Source organism: Anabrus simplex, chromosome 1, assembly GCF_040414725.1.
Source record: "Anabrus simplex isolate iqAnaSimp1 chromosome 1, ASM4041472v1, whole genome shotgun sequence".
Lineage (NCBI taxonomy): Eukaryota > Metazoa > Arthropoda > Insecta > Orthoptera > Tettigoniidae > Anabrus > Anabrus simplex.
Window position 1 is genome coordinate 245,143,610 of NC_090265.1, and position 15,473 is coordinate 245,159,082.

General features: G+C 38.4%; 1 protein-coding gene across 1 annotated transcript in view; it reads left to right on the top strand.

Annotated features, from left to right (window-relative positions):
* LOC136886345 (uncharacterized) overlaps positions 1–15,473 on the top strand; it is a 109,452-nt gene that overhangs the window by 74,433 nt on the left and 19,546 nt on the right. Inside the window, exon 3 of the mRNA XM_068231040.1 lies at positions 11,029–11,238. Within this exon, the coding sequence (XP_068087141.1) occupies positions 11,029–11,238 (210 nt within the window). The remainder of the gene's footprint in view (positions 1–11,028; positions 11,239–15,473) is intronic.

Genomic DNA, 15,473 nt, shown 5'->3' on the forward strand with positions numbered 1-15,473 from the left:
TCAAACCCACTTTCTCCCGGATGCAAGCTCACAGCTGCGTGCTCCTAACCACATGGCCAACTCGCCCGGTGTTCCAAGACTTCGAAGTGCATGAAAATGAAAGACTCTCTAGACCTCAAAAACCTAATACTGTAGGGGTCGTAAAAGAACAAGAGTTCACCAAGGGAGGTAAGATGGAGTTGATGAAAGTGAGGAGTCTGGCACCAGTAAGTGGAAGGAATGCCAGGTCTCGGCTAAGAACCTCACGGTTGTCAATCCATGCTTCCAAGTTTTGAGTCCCTTGCATTAAGAGTTAAGGAAAGTCCTCAATTACACCTTTTCTGTGAAGTAGCATGTTTGCTATTTTGAATAAGTTATTTATCAGGTTTGTTATTTATTCATTTATTTATTTGTTTATTTGTTTATTTATTTATTTGCTCACTTTTGGCCTTTTTTTGCTTAGTGTACTTAGGGCTCTGAAACCTTATCTTACAATAAGGCTAAGTTAAGAATTGGATTAAACTTATACAATTCTAGTTACTAGAAAATGAATAACCGTAATCATAATTTTCACACTAATAATAGTTTGCTAAGAAGGAAGCCATAGCCCGCCCAGTGGTCATGGTCGTTTAGACGTGAAGTCTACGTGTAGGGTCCAACACAGTGGTTAGTTGGTTCAAGTCCCTTAGGTCGAAAACTTTCGCCATCAGAATGTTGGCTGGCAGGGTAGGAGAGTTAGTGGTATAGAATTTCTAATCACTAGTTGCGTGCCAAAGGCCTGGATTCAATTCCAAACCTCTCCTCAGTGTTCATATGGAGTGAGGGCATATGATGCTGTTGATAGTGATTCATCCATCGGATGGGGATGCACCCTTTGGTGCTAATTGACAGGAGTCTTATACAACGTCATTTCTTCCATTACAGATTGGAACTTCATTGAGTTTCCACTATGGTCACATACAGTTTACCGGGCATCTGTTATCTTTAACACAGTTTCTCAATTTTTTCGCTGCCCTCCTGACTATTTTAAAATAAGGCAAACACACCTAGCCAACATTGGAAACAATCATTGAGGACGGGACTGCTAAAATTGAGAAGATCAGGCCTTTCGCGAGTGCTACTATTCTAAAATTTGACCTTCATTGGCGGTTTTCCATCACGTGTCAAATACATTCCACCTGACACGTGTTTCCTCTTAAATTTAGATATCAAGTTTTTCGCTCCTCTCTTAACTATTCGTGATGGTGACTCTACAGACTGTCAATTCTGAATTTTTATAACACAGTGATTTCGTCCTGTATTTTAATTATATCACACTGAAAATTTTTAGACTAAGAGGTTCACAGCCTCACTAGATACATTTACTGTTTGTTTCAGTTTTGTCTCATTTGTTTTCTTTTATTTCTTCATAGGTTTTAACACACTTTTTAACTTCAATTATATAAAAAATGTTAATTCTTTTCACTGAAGATGTCTCAGACGAGTTGTTTATTACTCCATCTAATGATGGAAATGTGTATATATTGTGCCAGGAAGGCATAGGCCCTGGCACATACAAGTTATAAATCTTTATTCATGAGCGAACAGCTAAGTTCCGATGCACAAACAGCTGTGTGAGAGAAGGTTCTCGTTCTCACTGCACTGAACTTTTTAACGCCTGGATCAATTAACATGTGGCTAACACTAAATTGTAGCCAGTGCATTCTCTTTGAGCCAGTGTGTTCTGCAATTATGACAGGACAGTATGCTCCGTCGCGATCTGCGAGGACGTAGAAGTCACACTTGAACACTTTGAAATTGTGCGAAGATGTCACAAGTAAAGTTTCTGCCGCGTCGCGACGAGGGAAATTTTCTCCGACTAAATCGTCATTATATAATATTTAGGAGTGCGTTAACCGAGTGAAGTTATAATAGAAATTGTGAGTTGAAGTGTCAAGTATTTCATTTATCAGAAAACGATATTGTGGACTTTGTAATTTTCATGTAATTCTGAACTGTGTCATTGACCGTGACAATATTCTAAGACATTGCGTCTGATAAACTAAACTTCTAATTTGTGACCATTTTAATGATTCAGACACACATTTCTCCTATACTAGTACAATTGTGGACTGTGTGAGATACTATTCCACTAAACATTCACCAAATAACAAGGCTAAATGTGACTATTTTTTCGTGTATTCTCTCGAACTTTCGATCACCACTACGAGAAAGTAAATGAATATTAAGAACTTTTTATGACAATATTAAGTTGTACGGACTCGTGTTGTGCAAATTCAGTCATAAAATCTTAATCTATGAACAGTATTATTCCAGAGACTGTTGTTATTGACATTTTTTCCAGTGCGTTATGGACTGTGATGATTATTCTATGGTTGAACCTCGGACATAATCAGTGACTATTATGAACTGTGACAGTGTTAAATCCTAATTCCATAAACTGTGTTTTCCGTGTTGAAAACGATTGTAAGTGATATTCTAAGTCACACATTCAACACCGTAACTCGAACGTGAGAGTACGAACTGTGCATTGAGACTTTGTCATTGTATGATACTAATCTTAACACTTTGAAGACGATGTCACCCCATGTGGGGTGACAGACCCTCATACAAAATATAGTATGTCACCCCTCATGGGGTGACACAGTAGTGTGTCCAGGGCTCTAAACTTTAGGCTGTCACGCGAAACTAGCGCTACCATTCGCTGTAGTATTGCATTGCTTGTTCACGTAAGGTGTTCATAGAGTGCAGCGCAGTGCCCATTCCTTTCTCAGCACGCTGTGCATTGCGCAACAGACAGTGGAATTTCTCTGACATTTGTCACCCCGCGGGGTGACATACGCAACCATCAGAATTCGATTATTAATGGCAAAGAAAATAATGTGGATTGGAGTCTATTATTGCTTTATTCTTACATACTGGTTGAGATTGAGCACTCAGATGAAATTGTAAACTGGGGCTACGTGTGAATAAACAAATGTTTCTGCAAACCTGAGAATGTTACTCGGTAATTGTCACTGGCTGGTGATTTGGTTGAATCATCGCCCGATGCAGCGCCGGAATCTTTGCTAGTGTCCTCACTACACATGTCGAATTCTGACTCGGAAAAGGTGGCATCACACTGCAAATCCTAAATGTCAACATTTCTTGATTCAACACTCGAACCCTTTTCAAGTTGTTCTTCTATCAGTTCATGTGCATGTCAAGTTCATGGACACTGATTCACCTGCTTTCCACGCGCAGTCTGGCAGTATCTTTAGTGTGTTAAGTTTGTAGTCAAATACTACATGATTTTTTATTGGTATATATCTCTATTGGTAATCATGGCTTACTCAACACAGAAACACATAACGAATTAAATTCTTGTCACAAAAGTGTAAATTACAAGGAACTCGTTGAAAGGCGTGTAATTCAACAGCTCACAACACAGAGCACAGTGTTCTACAACAACAAAGGTAAAACGGCTGTCACCCCCTTAGGGGTGACGTGCGCTTTCTCTGTTGCATAGTCAACCTAATAACCATATGTCACCCCAATGGGGGGGACACAAAAATAGTAACTTTGAACATAAATTATGTCTTTGATTATCATCTACGAATGAAATTACAAACATCCGTAGCCCAGAGCAACCTGAAAAATGTATATCGCATTTCAGCAGTTTACCACGAAAAAAGCAAATGTACACGTCGACGCTAAAGTGTTAATGATAATTGAGAGCTCTATAGTCCAGTTGAACATTCCGTGTCCCGACATTATATCAAAGAACATCGGAAATCTTGGCAAAGTGTTATGAGATTCTGCTGCATCGAATGTCATTTCCTGCGTGGGATTAACATGGTTTCTTCGAGGGACGTCGACGAGGGATATTAACGTGGTATCTTCACTGAATGGACTTGTTACGCTGCTGGTGCTGAGTTCAAGCCTTGGCTGCACGTTGCAGAATGTTCCAGGCACCAAGCCGCTGGACAGCACAACACCAACACTTATAAACAGATTCCAGGTGATCTTCTCATATTTTGAGTGAGTAATCCCACTGACTGACTTTTAACAAAGCACTCGGTTAATCATAGTGCTCCAACAACAGTAAAGTGCTTCGTGTGAATTTCAGCTTGCTATTTATAATAATTCAAGAAAGCTTCATGTCTTGCTTTTGAACTGTAAATTCCTTTTTAAAATCATTTATAACTTGAAGTGATTTCACATAGATGAACTCTAGGGTTTGCAAGTGCACTATTTTATTTTTCAACTTAGATGAACTGTAAAAGTATACAGCAAGTGGTCAAATATTTTTATTTGAACTATCAACTTATTCGTGAAAGTGTGTGTTAATATTATGTTCAAAAATATTAGAAAACGTGTAGGTCTGCATCATAAGTGATGGACTTTATGAAATTCAAGGTGCAAAGTGTTATTTTGGTATTTAAATCCATATTAGATGAACTGTAGGGTGTTTACGATCTCTAAAAGAGTAATATTTATTTTGGACATTTTTAAGCAAGTAGATGTCTCAGAATACAACAACATCAATATTTTATTTCTGCATTTTTGAAAATATTGGCTGGAAATTTGAAGTTTTAACTGCAGGGTGATTTTCATGAATATTTTTAATAAATATTGTCAAAGATTTTACCATCTGTTATTTGTCCTGCGATACTATCCATCTCTGTACCTGCTCCAATAAGAAACCGAACACTACCTGAGATCCTTCCCATTCTCTGGCCCCATAATCATTTCCTGTTACAATATTGAATTGTTTTTTATTTCTGCCATGTCTCTTTTGTTTCTCATTTGTTCCTTCATCGTGTTTTTAACACTTTTTTAGCTTCTATCATGTAAATAACCCCCTTTTTTCACTAAAGATGGCTCAAACGAGTCGAAACATGTTTGACTACTATTACTCCATCTAATGATGGAGATGTGTATGTATTGAATAGCATTGCTTATCAGTTATTCCATTGTTTTAACTGAGTTTGGAGTTTGTGTGTCATGAAACACAGGTTTTCTTGATTGTGAACATATTATTTGTGTATATTTCAAACAAACAGATATGGAATATCGAGTTGAGAAAAGTGGGCATTTCCGACACATTTTGCTCCTTGAGTTTAACCGAGGATCCAGTGCAGCAGAAACTGCGATAACAATATGTGAAGTGTACGGGAATGAAGCAATTGCTGAAAGAACAGCAAGAAAATGGTTTTTCCCGCTTTCGAGCAGGACAGTTAGACTTTTCTGATGGAAGACCTTCAGATTTTGACGAAAATTGCCTGAATAAGTTGCTTTGTGAGAATCCTCGTCAAACAACACGGGAAATGGCGCTAGGTTTTTTACATACATACATACATACATACATACATACATACATACATACATTATCATTATAGACTGTTATGCCTTTCAGCGTTCAGTCTGCAAGCCTCTGAGAATTTACTAAACGTCACCACAATCCTCGATTTGCAACTAGTGTTGTGGCCTCATTTAGTTCTATACCTCTTATCTTTAAATCGTTAGAAACAGAGTCTAACCATCGTCGTCTTGGTCTCCCTCTACTTCTCTTACCCTCCATAACAGAGACCATTATTCTCCTAGGTAATCTATCCTCCTCCATTCGCCTCACATGACCCCACCACCGAAGCCGGTTTATGCGTACAGCTTCATCCATCGAGTTCATTCCTAAATTAGCCTTTATCTCCTCATTCCGAGTTCCCTCCTGCCATTGTTCCCACCTGTTTGTACCAGCAATCATTCTTGCTACTTTCATGTCTGTTACTTCTAACTTATGAATAAGATATCCTGAGTCCACCCAGGTTACGCTCCCATAAAGCAAAGTTGGTCTGAAAACAGACCGATGTAAAGATAGTTTCGTCTGGGAGCTGACTTCCTTCTTACAGAATACTGCTGATCGCAACTGCGAGCTCACTGCATTAGCTTTACTACACCTTGATTCAATCTCACTTACTATATTACCATCCTGGGAAAACACACAACCTAAATACTTGAAATTATCGACCTGTTCTAGCTTTGTATCACCAATCTGACATTCAATTCTGTTGGATTTCTTACCTACTGACATCAATTTAGTCTTTGAGAGGCTAATTTTCATACCATACTCATTGCACCTATTTTCAAGTTCCAAGATGTTAGACTGCAGGCTTTCGGCACAGTCTGCCATTAAGACCAAGTCGTCAGCATAGGCCAGGCTGCTTACTACATTTCCACCTAACTGAATCCCTCCCTGCCATTTTATACCTTTCAGCATATGATCCATGTAAACTACAAACAGCAAAGGTGAAAGATTACAGCCTTGTCTAACTCCTGTAAGTACCCTCAACCAAGAACTCATTCTACCATCAATTCTCACTGAAGCCCAATTGTCAACATAAATGCCTTTGATTGATTTTAATAATCTACCTTTAATTCCATAGTCCCCCAGTATAGCGAACATCTTTTCCCTCGGTACCCTGTCATATGCTTTCTCTAGATCTACGAAACATAAACACAACTGCCTATTCCTCTCGTAGCATTTTTCAATTACCTGGCGCATACTGAAAATCTGATCCTGACAGCCTCTCTGTGGTCTGAAACCACACTGGTTTTCATCCAACTTCCTCTCAACGATTGATCGCACCCTCCCTTCCAAGATGCCTGTGAATACTTTGCCTGGTATACTAATCAATGAGATACCTCGATAGTTGTTGCAATCCTTCCTGTTCCCTTGCTTATTACTGCTTTTGTCCAATCTGAAGGTACCTTACCAACACTCCATGCTAATTTGACTACTCTATGAAGCCATTTCATCCCTGCCTTCCCACTATACTTCACCATTTCAGGTCTAATTTCATCTATTCCTGCTGCCTTATGACAATGGAGTTTATTTACTATCCTTTCCACTTCCTCAAGCATAATTTCACGAACATCATTTTCCTCCTCCCCATGAGCTTGACTGTTTGCAACACCACCATGATGATTTCCTTTTACATTGAGAAGATGTTCAAAATATTCCCTCCACCTCTCCAGTGATTCCCTGGGATCTGTTATGAGTTCACCTGAATTACTCAAAACACTGTTCATTTCCTTTTTCCCGCCCTTCCTAAGATTCTTTATTACTGTCCAGAAAGGTTTCCCTGCTGCTTGACCTAGCCTTTCCAGGTTATTACCAAAATCTTCCCATGACTTCTTTTTGGATTCAACAACTATTTGTTTCGCTCTGTTTCTTTCATCTACGTACAAATCCCTGTCTGCCTCGGCCCTTGTTTGGAGCCACTTCTGATAAGCCTTCTTTTTACGTTTACAGGTTGCTCTCACTTCATCATTCCACCAAGATGTTCGCCTTTTCCCATCTTTACACACAGTTGTTCCTAGGCATTCCCTTGCTGTTTCTACTACAGCATCCCTGTATGCCACCCATTCACTTTCTATATCCTGAACCTGCTTACTGTCAACTGTTCGAAACTTCTCACTAATCATATCCATGTACTTCTGTCTAATTTCCTCGTCCTGGAGATTTTCTACCCTTATTCATTTGCAGACAGATTTCACTTTCTCTACCCTAGGCCTAGAGATACTTAGTTCACTACAGATCAGATAATGGTCTGTATCATCGAAAAATCCCCGAAAAACTCGTACATTCCTAAAAGATTTCCTGAATTCAAAGTCTGTTAAGATATAGTCTATTATGGATCTGGTACCCCTAGCCTCCCATGTGTAGCGTTGAATAACCTTATGCTTGAAGAATGTATTCGTAACAGCTAAACCCATACTAGCACAGAAGTCCAGCAAACACTTCCCATTCCCATTAGCTTCCATATTTTCCCCACATTTACCAATCACCCTTTCGTATCCTTCAGTTCTATTCCCAACTCTCGCATTGAAATCGCCCATTAGCACTATTCTATCCTTGCTGTTCACCCTGACCATGATGTCACTCAATGCTTCATAAAACTTGTCATCTTCATCCTCATCTGCACCCTTACATGGTGAATACACGGACACAATTCTTGTCCTAATTCCTCCCACTGACAAATCTACCCACATCATTCGCTCATTTACGTGCCTAACAGAAACTATGTTGCGTGCAATGGTATTCCTGATAAAGAGCCCTACCCCAGACTCTGCCCTTCCCTTTCTAACACCCGTCAAGTACACTTTATAATCTCCTATCTCTTCCTCCTTATTTCCCCTTACCCGAATATCACTTACTCCTAGCACATCCAGATGCATCCTCTTTGCTGACTCAGCAAGTTCTACCTTCTTTCTTCCATAAGCCCCATTAATATTGATAGCTCCCCATCAAATTCCATTTTGTTCGCCAAGTTGTTTCCAAGGTGTCCCTCGCCTGTCAAATGGGAGTGGGACTCCAATACTCCCATAGGTCCGAGGCTTGCTTAAAGTGTTCTGAGCTCGGTAAATTCATGAAGCAGTATGCTGCCCTACTTGCACATAGTCCAAGTGAGGATCTCTCCTCTAACGGGTTATGGACCACCGGTGAATTGTGTAGTCCTAGCCGCCTAAGCACAAGGAGGGCCACGACTCAGAATATGTCCGAGATGCCCACTCCCATTCCATAGCAACTGGTATCCCGACTCTCAGGACCACTTACTAGGCCACTCAGCCGTTGCCCATGGTTCACGAACTAGGACGTGACTACAGTGATCGTTTTATTATTGTATGCCATTTGCATTCGATGAGTAGGGTATAGAAATTGAAGACAAAGACAACCATTCTTATTGCTCCACGATAATGCTTGTCCGCATACAGCGCAATTGAACAAAGGTGTGATTGCTTAACTTGGCTGGGAACCTTTTCCTCATCCTCCGTATTTCCCCTGACCTTTCCCCCTCAGGTTTCCATCTTTTCCGCTCTCTTTCTAACCACGTTCAGGAGTAAGTGTTCCTGATGAAGGTTCTCTTGACCAATGGCTAACAGATTTCTTCCAGTCAAACCAAAACAGTTCTACAGGCGAGGCATTCAACTGCTACCTGAACGTTGGTGGAAGGTCATATAGAGTGGAGGTGAATACATCACTGAGTGATTGAGAGTTCCAGTGTGTGACAGTGACAGTAAGATAATATAAAATATAAGAACTGCACAAACTTATGCATCGACCCAATATTATACTATGAAGAAATCAATATCTACTAAAAAGCAAAAATAACATCATGTTAACAAAAAGCACAGACAGACTTCAAAGAAATACCACACACAAAAATTATCGAGAAAGCCATTTGGTGTAAAAAATCTTTTTTTCTGTAACGCTCGTAGCTATCCATAGATTGTAATAATTACACTACCGAGAAAGAGGCTGTGCATTTCGGGTCACGTAGTTGTCAGCTTGCATTTGGGAGATAGTGGGTTTGAACCCTGATGGCAGCTCTGATGATTTATCGTGGTTTCCCATTTTCACACCAGGCAAGTGTTGGGGCTGCACCATAGTTGAGGCCACAGTCGCTTCCTTCCCACTCCTCTCCCTTTCCTATCCCATTGTCACCATAAGATCTTTGTCAGTATGTTATAAAGCGAATTGTGATTTTAAAAAAATACACTTGATTTGTATGTTTAATGTCGTTTTATCATTAATAATACAGTCAGACCTCCATTACTAGAATTTTCAGTGTCTCGAAGTAACTTAAATTTTCTGGCTGTTTGTCCTATTCTTCATGTGTATTTCTTTATTACTCGAACTTTGGTTACACAAATTTCTTGATTTCTCGAAGCAAACATTTCCTCCCTTGAAGCAAAAATCACTCTGACTCGAATTTTTTGCTACTTTAACTGTGCAATACGACAGTTGTGGTTTGTGAGGAACAGTTAACAAGTAAAAAAATGCTTACAGTGATGCTGGGAGATAATATGATGGGAACCGGAACACTAAAACTTCTAATGATCGGAAAATCGGCGAAGCCTCGCTGTTTCTCAAGTGTGAATTATTTACCGGTCACATACGAAAGCAACCGGTGAAGTTGCGGATGACAAACTCCATTTACGAATGTCGGCTTCGTAGTACTGGCGAGAAGTCTCAGCGTGATTGGGGGAAAGGTTAACAGTAACAAACAGAAGAGACTAACGGATTTTTCCAAAGGTGTAAACAGAGATATGTTTCTTGTTTCACTACTGTATGAACTGTATCCTGTCTTCTAAAAAGTTACTATAATAAGGGTTATAATTAAAGTGATGCATAAAATGTTTATTTATATATTTTTAAATACTGCTAAAAATAATGTATTCAGTATACGCTTGTAGATTCAGTTATGTGCTATACTTCCTCAAAACCGGTATTCTCTATATCTTGAAATTTTGATAACTCTAAATAAAATTTAGCTCCTGAGGTGATTCGAGTCATCGACGTTCCACTGTAATTAATTAATAAATAATTCATAATTTATTATGATTTCTTTATGAGCAGATGTCTTTGTTTGAAGTCAGCCCAATCTTTACTGTAGAAGTACCAAATTAATCTACCTGATGTAAATATTAAAATCAAATTATCGATTGAAAGTACTGCATAAATTCTTTTTTTATTTTTTTATTTTTTTTTTTAATGCTAAATGTTGAGAATAAATTACAGTTCCAAAAAGTAATATTTTTGACGACCACTTTCAACAACGTAAGCCCTCGCGTGTGAGCCCGTTCAGATTGCTCACTCGCTTACATTTAATGATTAGTTACAATTTCTTGTAACCATTTTTATGTTTTCTTAGTTTAAGATTTTAAATTTAATGGTCAAGTCGCATTCTAACTGTAAATATGTATGATTGTATCTTGTCTATTTTTCATCGAGACCACATGATGAAATCCAAGAATTTAAAAAAATTCTTCCTATTTTTCATTCGTAAAAGTTGGCAAGTATGCATTTTGCTCTGACCTGTGCTAGAAGACTTACATTGAATTACTGCACCCATCAAGAAATAGCAACCAGCATATAAGTTGTAATGTTAAAAGTATTTTGTTCTGTTATTGTTATAGTTTTGACCTCTTACTTTTCAAGTTTTACTTGCTTTTCAACTATGTTTTTGATTTTGTAATTTGTTGCTGCCATTCTGTTTTTATTTTTAGTTTAATGATGTAGTACGGTGTTGTGAAGCCCTGGCTAACCAAGGAAAGATAGTGATTGTAGCTGCCTTGGATGGTACTTACCAGAGAATTCCATTTGGTGATATTTTGAACCTGGTGCCTTTGGCAGAGGATGTGATAAAACTTCATGCTGTTTGCATGAATTGCTTTAGAGATGCATCTTATACCAAGCGGATTAGTAATGAGCAGGAGGTAAGTGCACTGTAATTAATCCTATCACTGAAATAGCCTTGACAGAAAAAGAAAAATGTGTCTTATCAGATTTAGGTGATTTAAATTATTTTTTGTTACTGTCTTGGATCTACTTCCAGAATGGTCAGCATAGTGGCCTTCAATTCAGAGGGCCCTGGGTTTGATTCCTGGCTGGGTAGGGGATTTTAGCTGAATCTGTTTAATTCCTCTAGCTTGAGGACTGAGTGTTATGTTCATCTTGCTACATGTCTTCATTTACATTCAACACATCACACTATCAACCACCATAAAAGCATGCAATAGTGAATATATCCCCCCCTAATAAGGTTGGTGTCAGGAGGGGCATCCATCTGTAAATCTGGGCTGACACATACTGCTGATTGCAAGTAACTGGGGAAATGGGTGGGAAAGAGGATGATGATTATTTGTTACTCTTATTTAGGAATTGAGCTATATGTGAATTTATTCCAGAATCCATGTCTCTTCAGCCTCCTCTTTGGTTATTTTCTCATTCCATGGTTTAACAAATCTTCTGGTACTCGTTATTTTGACAGAAGGGGAGAATGCTTTCCAGGCAAGGGTAGAACAGAATGTGCTCAGAACTACTGCAATTATTTATAATATAAATATTATGGTAGCTGTTATCACTGGGAAGAATATCGAGTATAAGGATTTCATCATCACTTGTAAATCAACCACATTTCTCTCTCCTCCATAGGCTTTTATGTATAGATATCCTACCCCGTTTTCACATCTTCAAGGTTGGCCCATTCAGAACACCCACACTTCTAAAACAGATTTGCAGTGGCTAGGGATCGTGCTGTGTAGAATCATCCTGTAAAATCTTGTTTTCTGCTCCTTGTTCATGTAACCTCGACAGTATGAACGAATGCAATGAATTCTACTTTTCCCTTGACTAAAAATACTTCTTTAAAAACAATATTGGAAAAAATTATTATTAAGGTATTTGTCCAGCTCCTTGTCTGAATGGTCAGCATACTGGCCTTAGGTTCAGAGGACATGGGTTCAATTCTTGGCCGGGCTGGGGATTTGAATTGCGTATGGTTAATTACTGTGGCTTGAGAATGTGTGTGGGTGTTTTTTATAAATATATATTCATTCGTTCGTTCATGCATTCATTCATTCACTCTCTACCAGCCACCACAGAAACATGGGACAGTGAATACATCCTTCTTCATAGGGTTGGCATCAGAAAAGTTATCCAGTCATAAAACTAGGCCAAATCCACATAAACTGCTGACCCTAATAAATTGGGGGATGGACCCAAAAGATGATTATAAAGGCATTTCTAGGATTTCCTGGGCATCTTCCATAAATTGATGTGAATTTGAGATCTAACTAATTTTTTGTCTTGTGATATGAAGCCATTTCTTCTCATTTTCTAATTATAACTGTTAGGTTCTTCAGTCTGCCGAACTGATTTTTGAAAAATAAATCTGTAAACTACCCAGAAAGGAAACCAAATGGTAACAGAATTACCGTATTTACTTGCATATTGGCCGCACTTTTTATGCCATTTTTAAAGTTCCAAAATGTGGGTGCAGCTATTATGCGGAAAATTTTCAGACAAAATTTTTAAAACACCTGGGAAACATATTGTAGCCATTGAAGCTATTATTAATATAATAACCAAGAGATACCATGCAGTTGCCGGTACTGCTTTTGACTAGTACAACATTATAATGGGCTGAGACCAGTACATCCACCGTCAAATTAAGCATGGTAAATATTGCTCAGAAACGTAGTTAAAATGAGCAATAATTTCAGTAAAACTTCACTGATGGCCGTAATGGTATTTAACCCGGCAGGATGCGAACTCTCTGTCGAGATGCAAGGACACGCAATGGGTGAAAATTACTCATAAGCAAAAATCCTCCGTAATTCTAAATTGTAATTATTGAAAACCCTGTAAATGATGCTGCATTAATGTTGTTAATCAATTGTAATAGTTTTGGAATAATTATGACAATGTACAATTTGTGATAATAAGAATGGATATTGAAATATTCATGTTCTCACAGCGCTTACACATACACTGGCATGGCTCAATTGTTTATATTACATTGTTTATATTTGACACACATTTTCTTTATCAAAGGAGTCACATATGATAAACATCTGTTGGGTATATAGGGAATAGCAGGGGGTAAAAACTGTAGATTATGTTAAAAGATCAGACTTGATTACACTTCACGCCTGATCCATTACTTATCCATTACTCATTCACTAATTCCACACATTCTCCACACACCGGCTTCACATGTTCCCGACAATTAGTTTTCCACACATTACACAACGCTTCGTAGTTTTTCTATCCTCCTTAATTCCACAGCCTTCGCATCTTCCTGCTCAACGCTTTTTGAGGACTGTATTTTTTCTGTTCCTGAGATTTTCCAGAAAACCAATGGATACAAATTCAGTGATTTGTTGGTAGAGTCAGTATTTTCCTTCTCGATGCCAAATGTTCCTTCGTGAGATAAAAGGACAACATTTTCAAGCAGTTTTAATAGAACATAGGTTGAGATTGTTTGGTTTATAGATGACTTGAGCATTTGAAATAGGATACAATTGCCAATTACTAATTCCTATTGAGGAAATAAATAGGAATGTGCCTGATCACTTTCTTCAACATTGTCAATTTCTCAGTCATCACTAGCCACAATGTTACTGTCTACCTTGGGAACAACAGGATTATAATTTCATCCTGCATCAATTCCTGAAATTCACTGAAATTTTGCTTAAACTTGCCAAAAAAAACCGCACTCATATTATAAACAGAGATGCCAACTATTACGATTCAATCTTAATAATTACGAATTACCCATCATAATTACGCCTTTAAAAATGACACACCACAAATTACGATTTTTTGTTGATTTTTAAATGTAAGTGTATGAAGTGTTAAAAAGATACACAAGGAATGCCATTTCAGCTTGAAGTCTCAGAATTTTCTTTTCGGATTTCTCAGTAATCCTCGTTTAAGAATATTTAGAGTTTCACGCGCCAAACGCAGTGTGTGCTTCCAGTATCGGAAAAAACAGCCACCTGTGAAGTGGTATATCTTGCTGAGTTGTTGTCTTTGTTCGTCACATGTATGCAAGTATCTGATTTCTCTTGTCTTTGTTTTGGCGGCAAAGTGGCGGCAGTGGTGGCAAACCCTGTTTCATTGTGAATACTGTGTGCGTGACTGTTGAATAAGTATTTATGACAATTTAGGTTGCCAGATTTACAAATATTGCTCTTCTAGTATTTATATACTAATCGCGTATGACGAAATGCGAACAGTTTGAAATAAACAATGAAGCGATTTTTTGTGCAGGAAAATATGTGTGGTGAAGTTTCCGTGACCAGTGACGCTAGTAAGAAACCAAAAATCGTTCAAAATTTCAGGGTGGAATACTCTAAAGAATAACCCTGTTAACTTCCTTCCTCAAAATCTCCTTCACACGTGTTTTGTAGTGTGTGTAGCCGTGATTTTTCAGTTGCGCATGCTGGGCGAGACGATTGTCGTAAACACGTAAATTTAACCATTTTTGCTAAACCCTCTGAAGATGAAAGCTCAGTAACAAACACGGAGTTGTTGTTTACGACTTTTCTTGTTGAACACAACTTGCCTTTAGCCTGCAGTGACCATGCGGGACGTTTGTTCAAGAAAATGTTTCATTTCCCGATTCGAAAATAGCTTTCGAAGTACGGTTGTGCGAGAACAAAAACGGGAGCGCTAGTTAAAACTTTGGCTTCTACAGTTGAGGGAAAGGTAACAGGGTTAATGAAGTCCAAGCCCTTTGCCCTGGCAACAGACGGCAGTAACGATATGAATGACAAAAAGCTCTACCCATTAGTTGTGATGCTTTTCGATGAGGAATCTACGCAAATTTTAACGATAATTCTTGCAATTCGGGAATCCAGTGACAATACAGGCAAAGGAATATTCAATATTTTGGATGATGAACTGAAGAATAGGGGGATTCCGTGGGATAACTGTGTAGGTTTTGCATGTGATAATGCAAGTACTATGACTGGTGTTTCCAAAGGTGTGAGCTCCTTCATTTGTAAAGAAAATCCTCAAAAGGGTTGCAGTGCTCTTGTAAATGTTAATATTGAACAGTTTTAAATTTGTTTATTACTGTTTGCTGAAGAGTTTTTTTTTTTGCGCTAGGGGCTTTACGTCGCACCGACACAGACAGGTCTTACGGCGACGATGGGATAGGAAA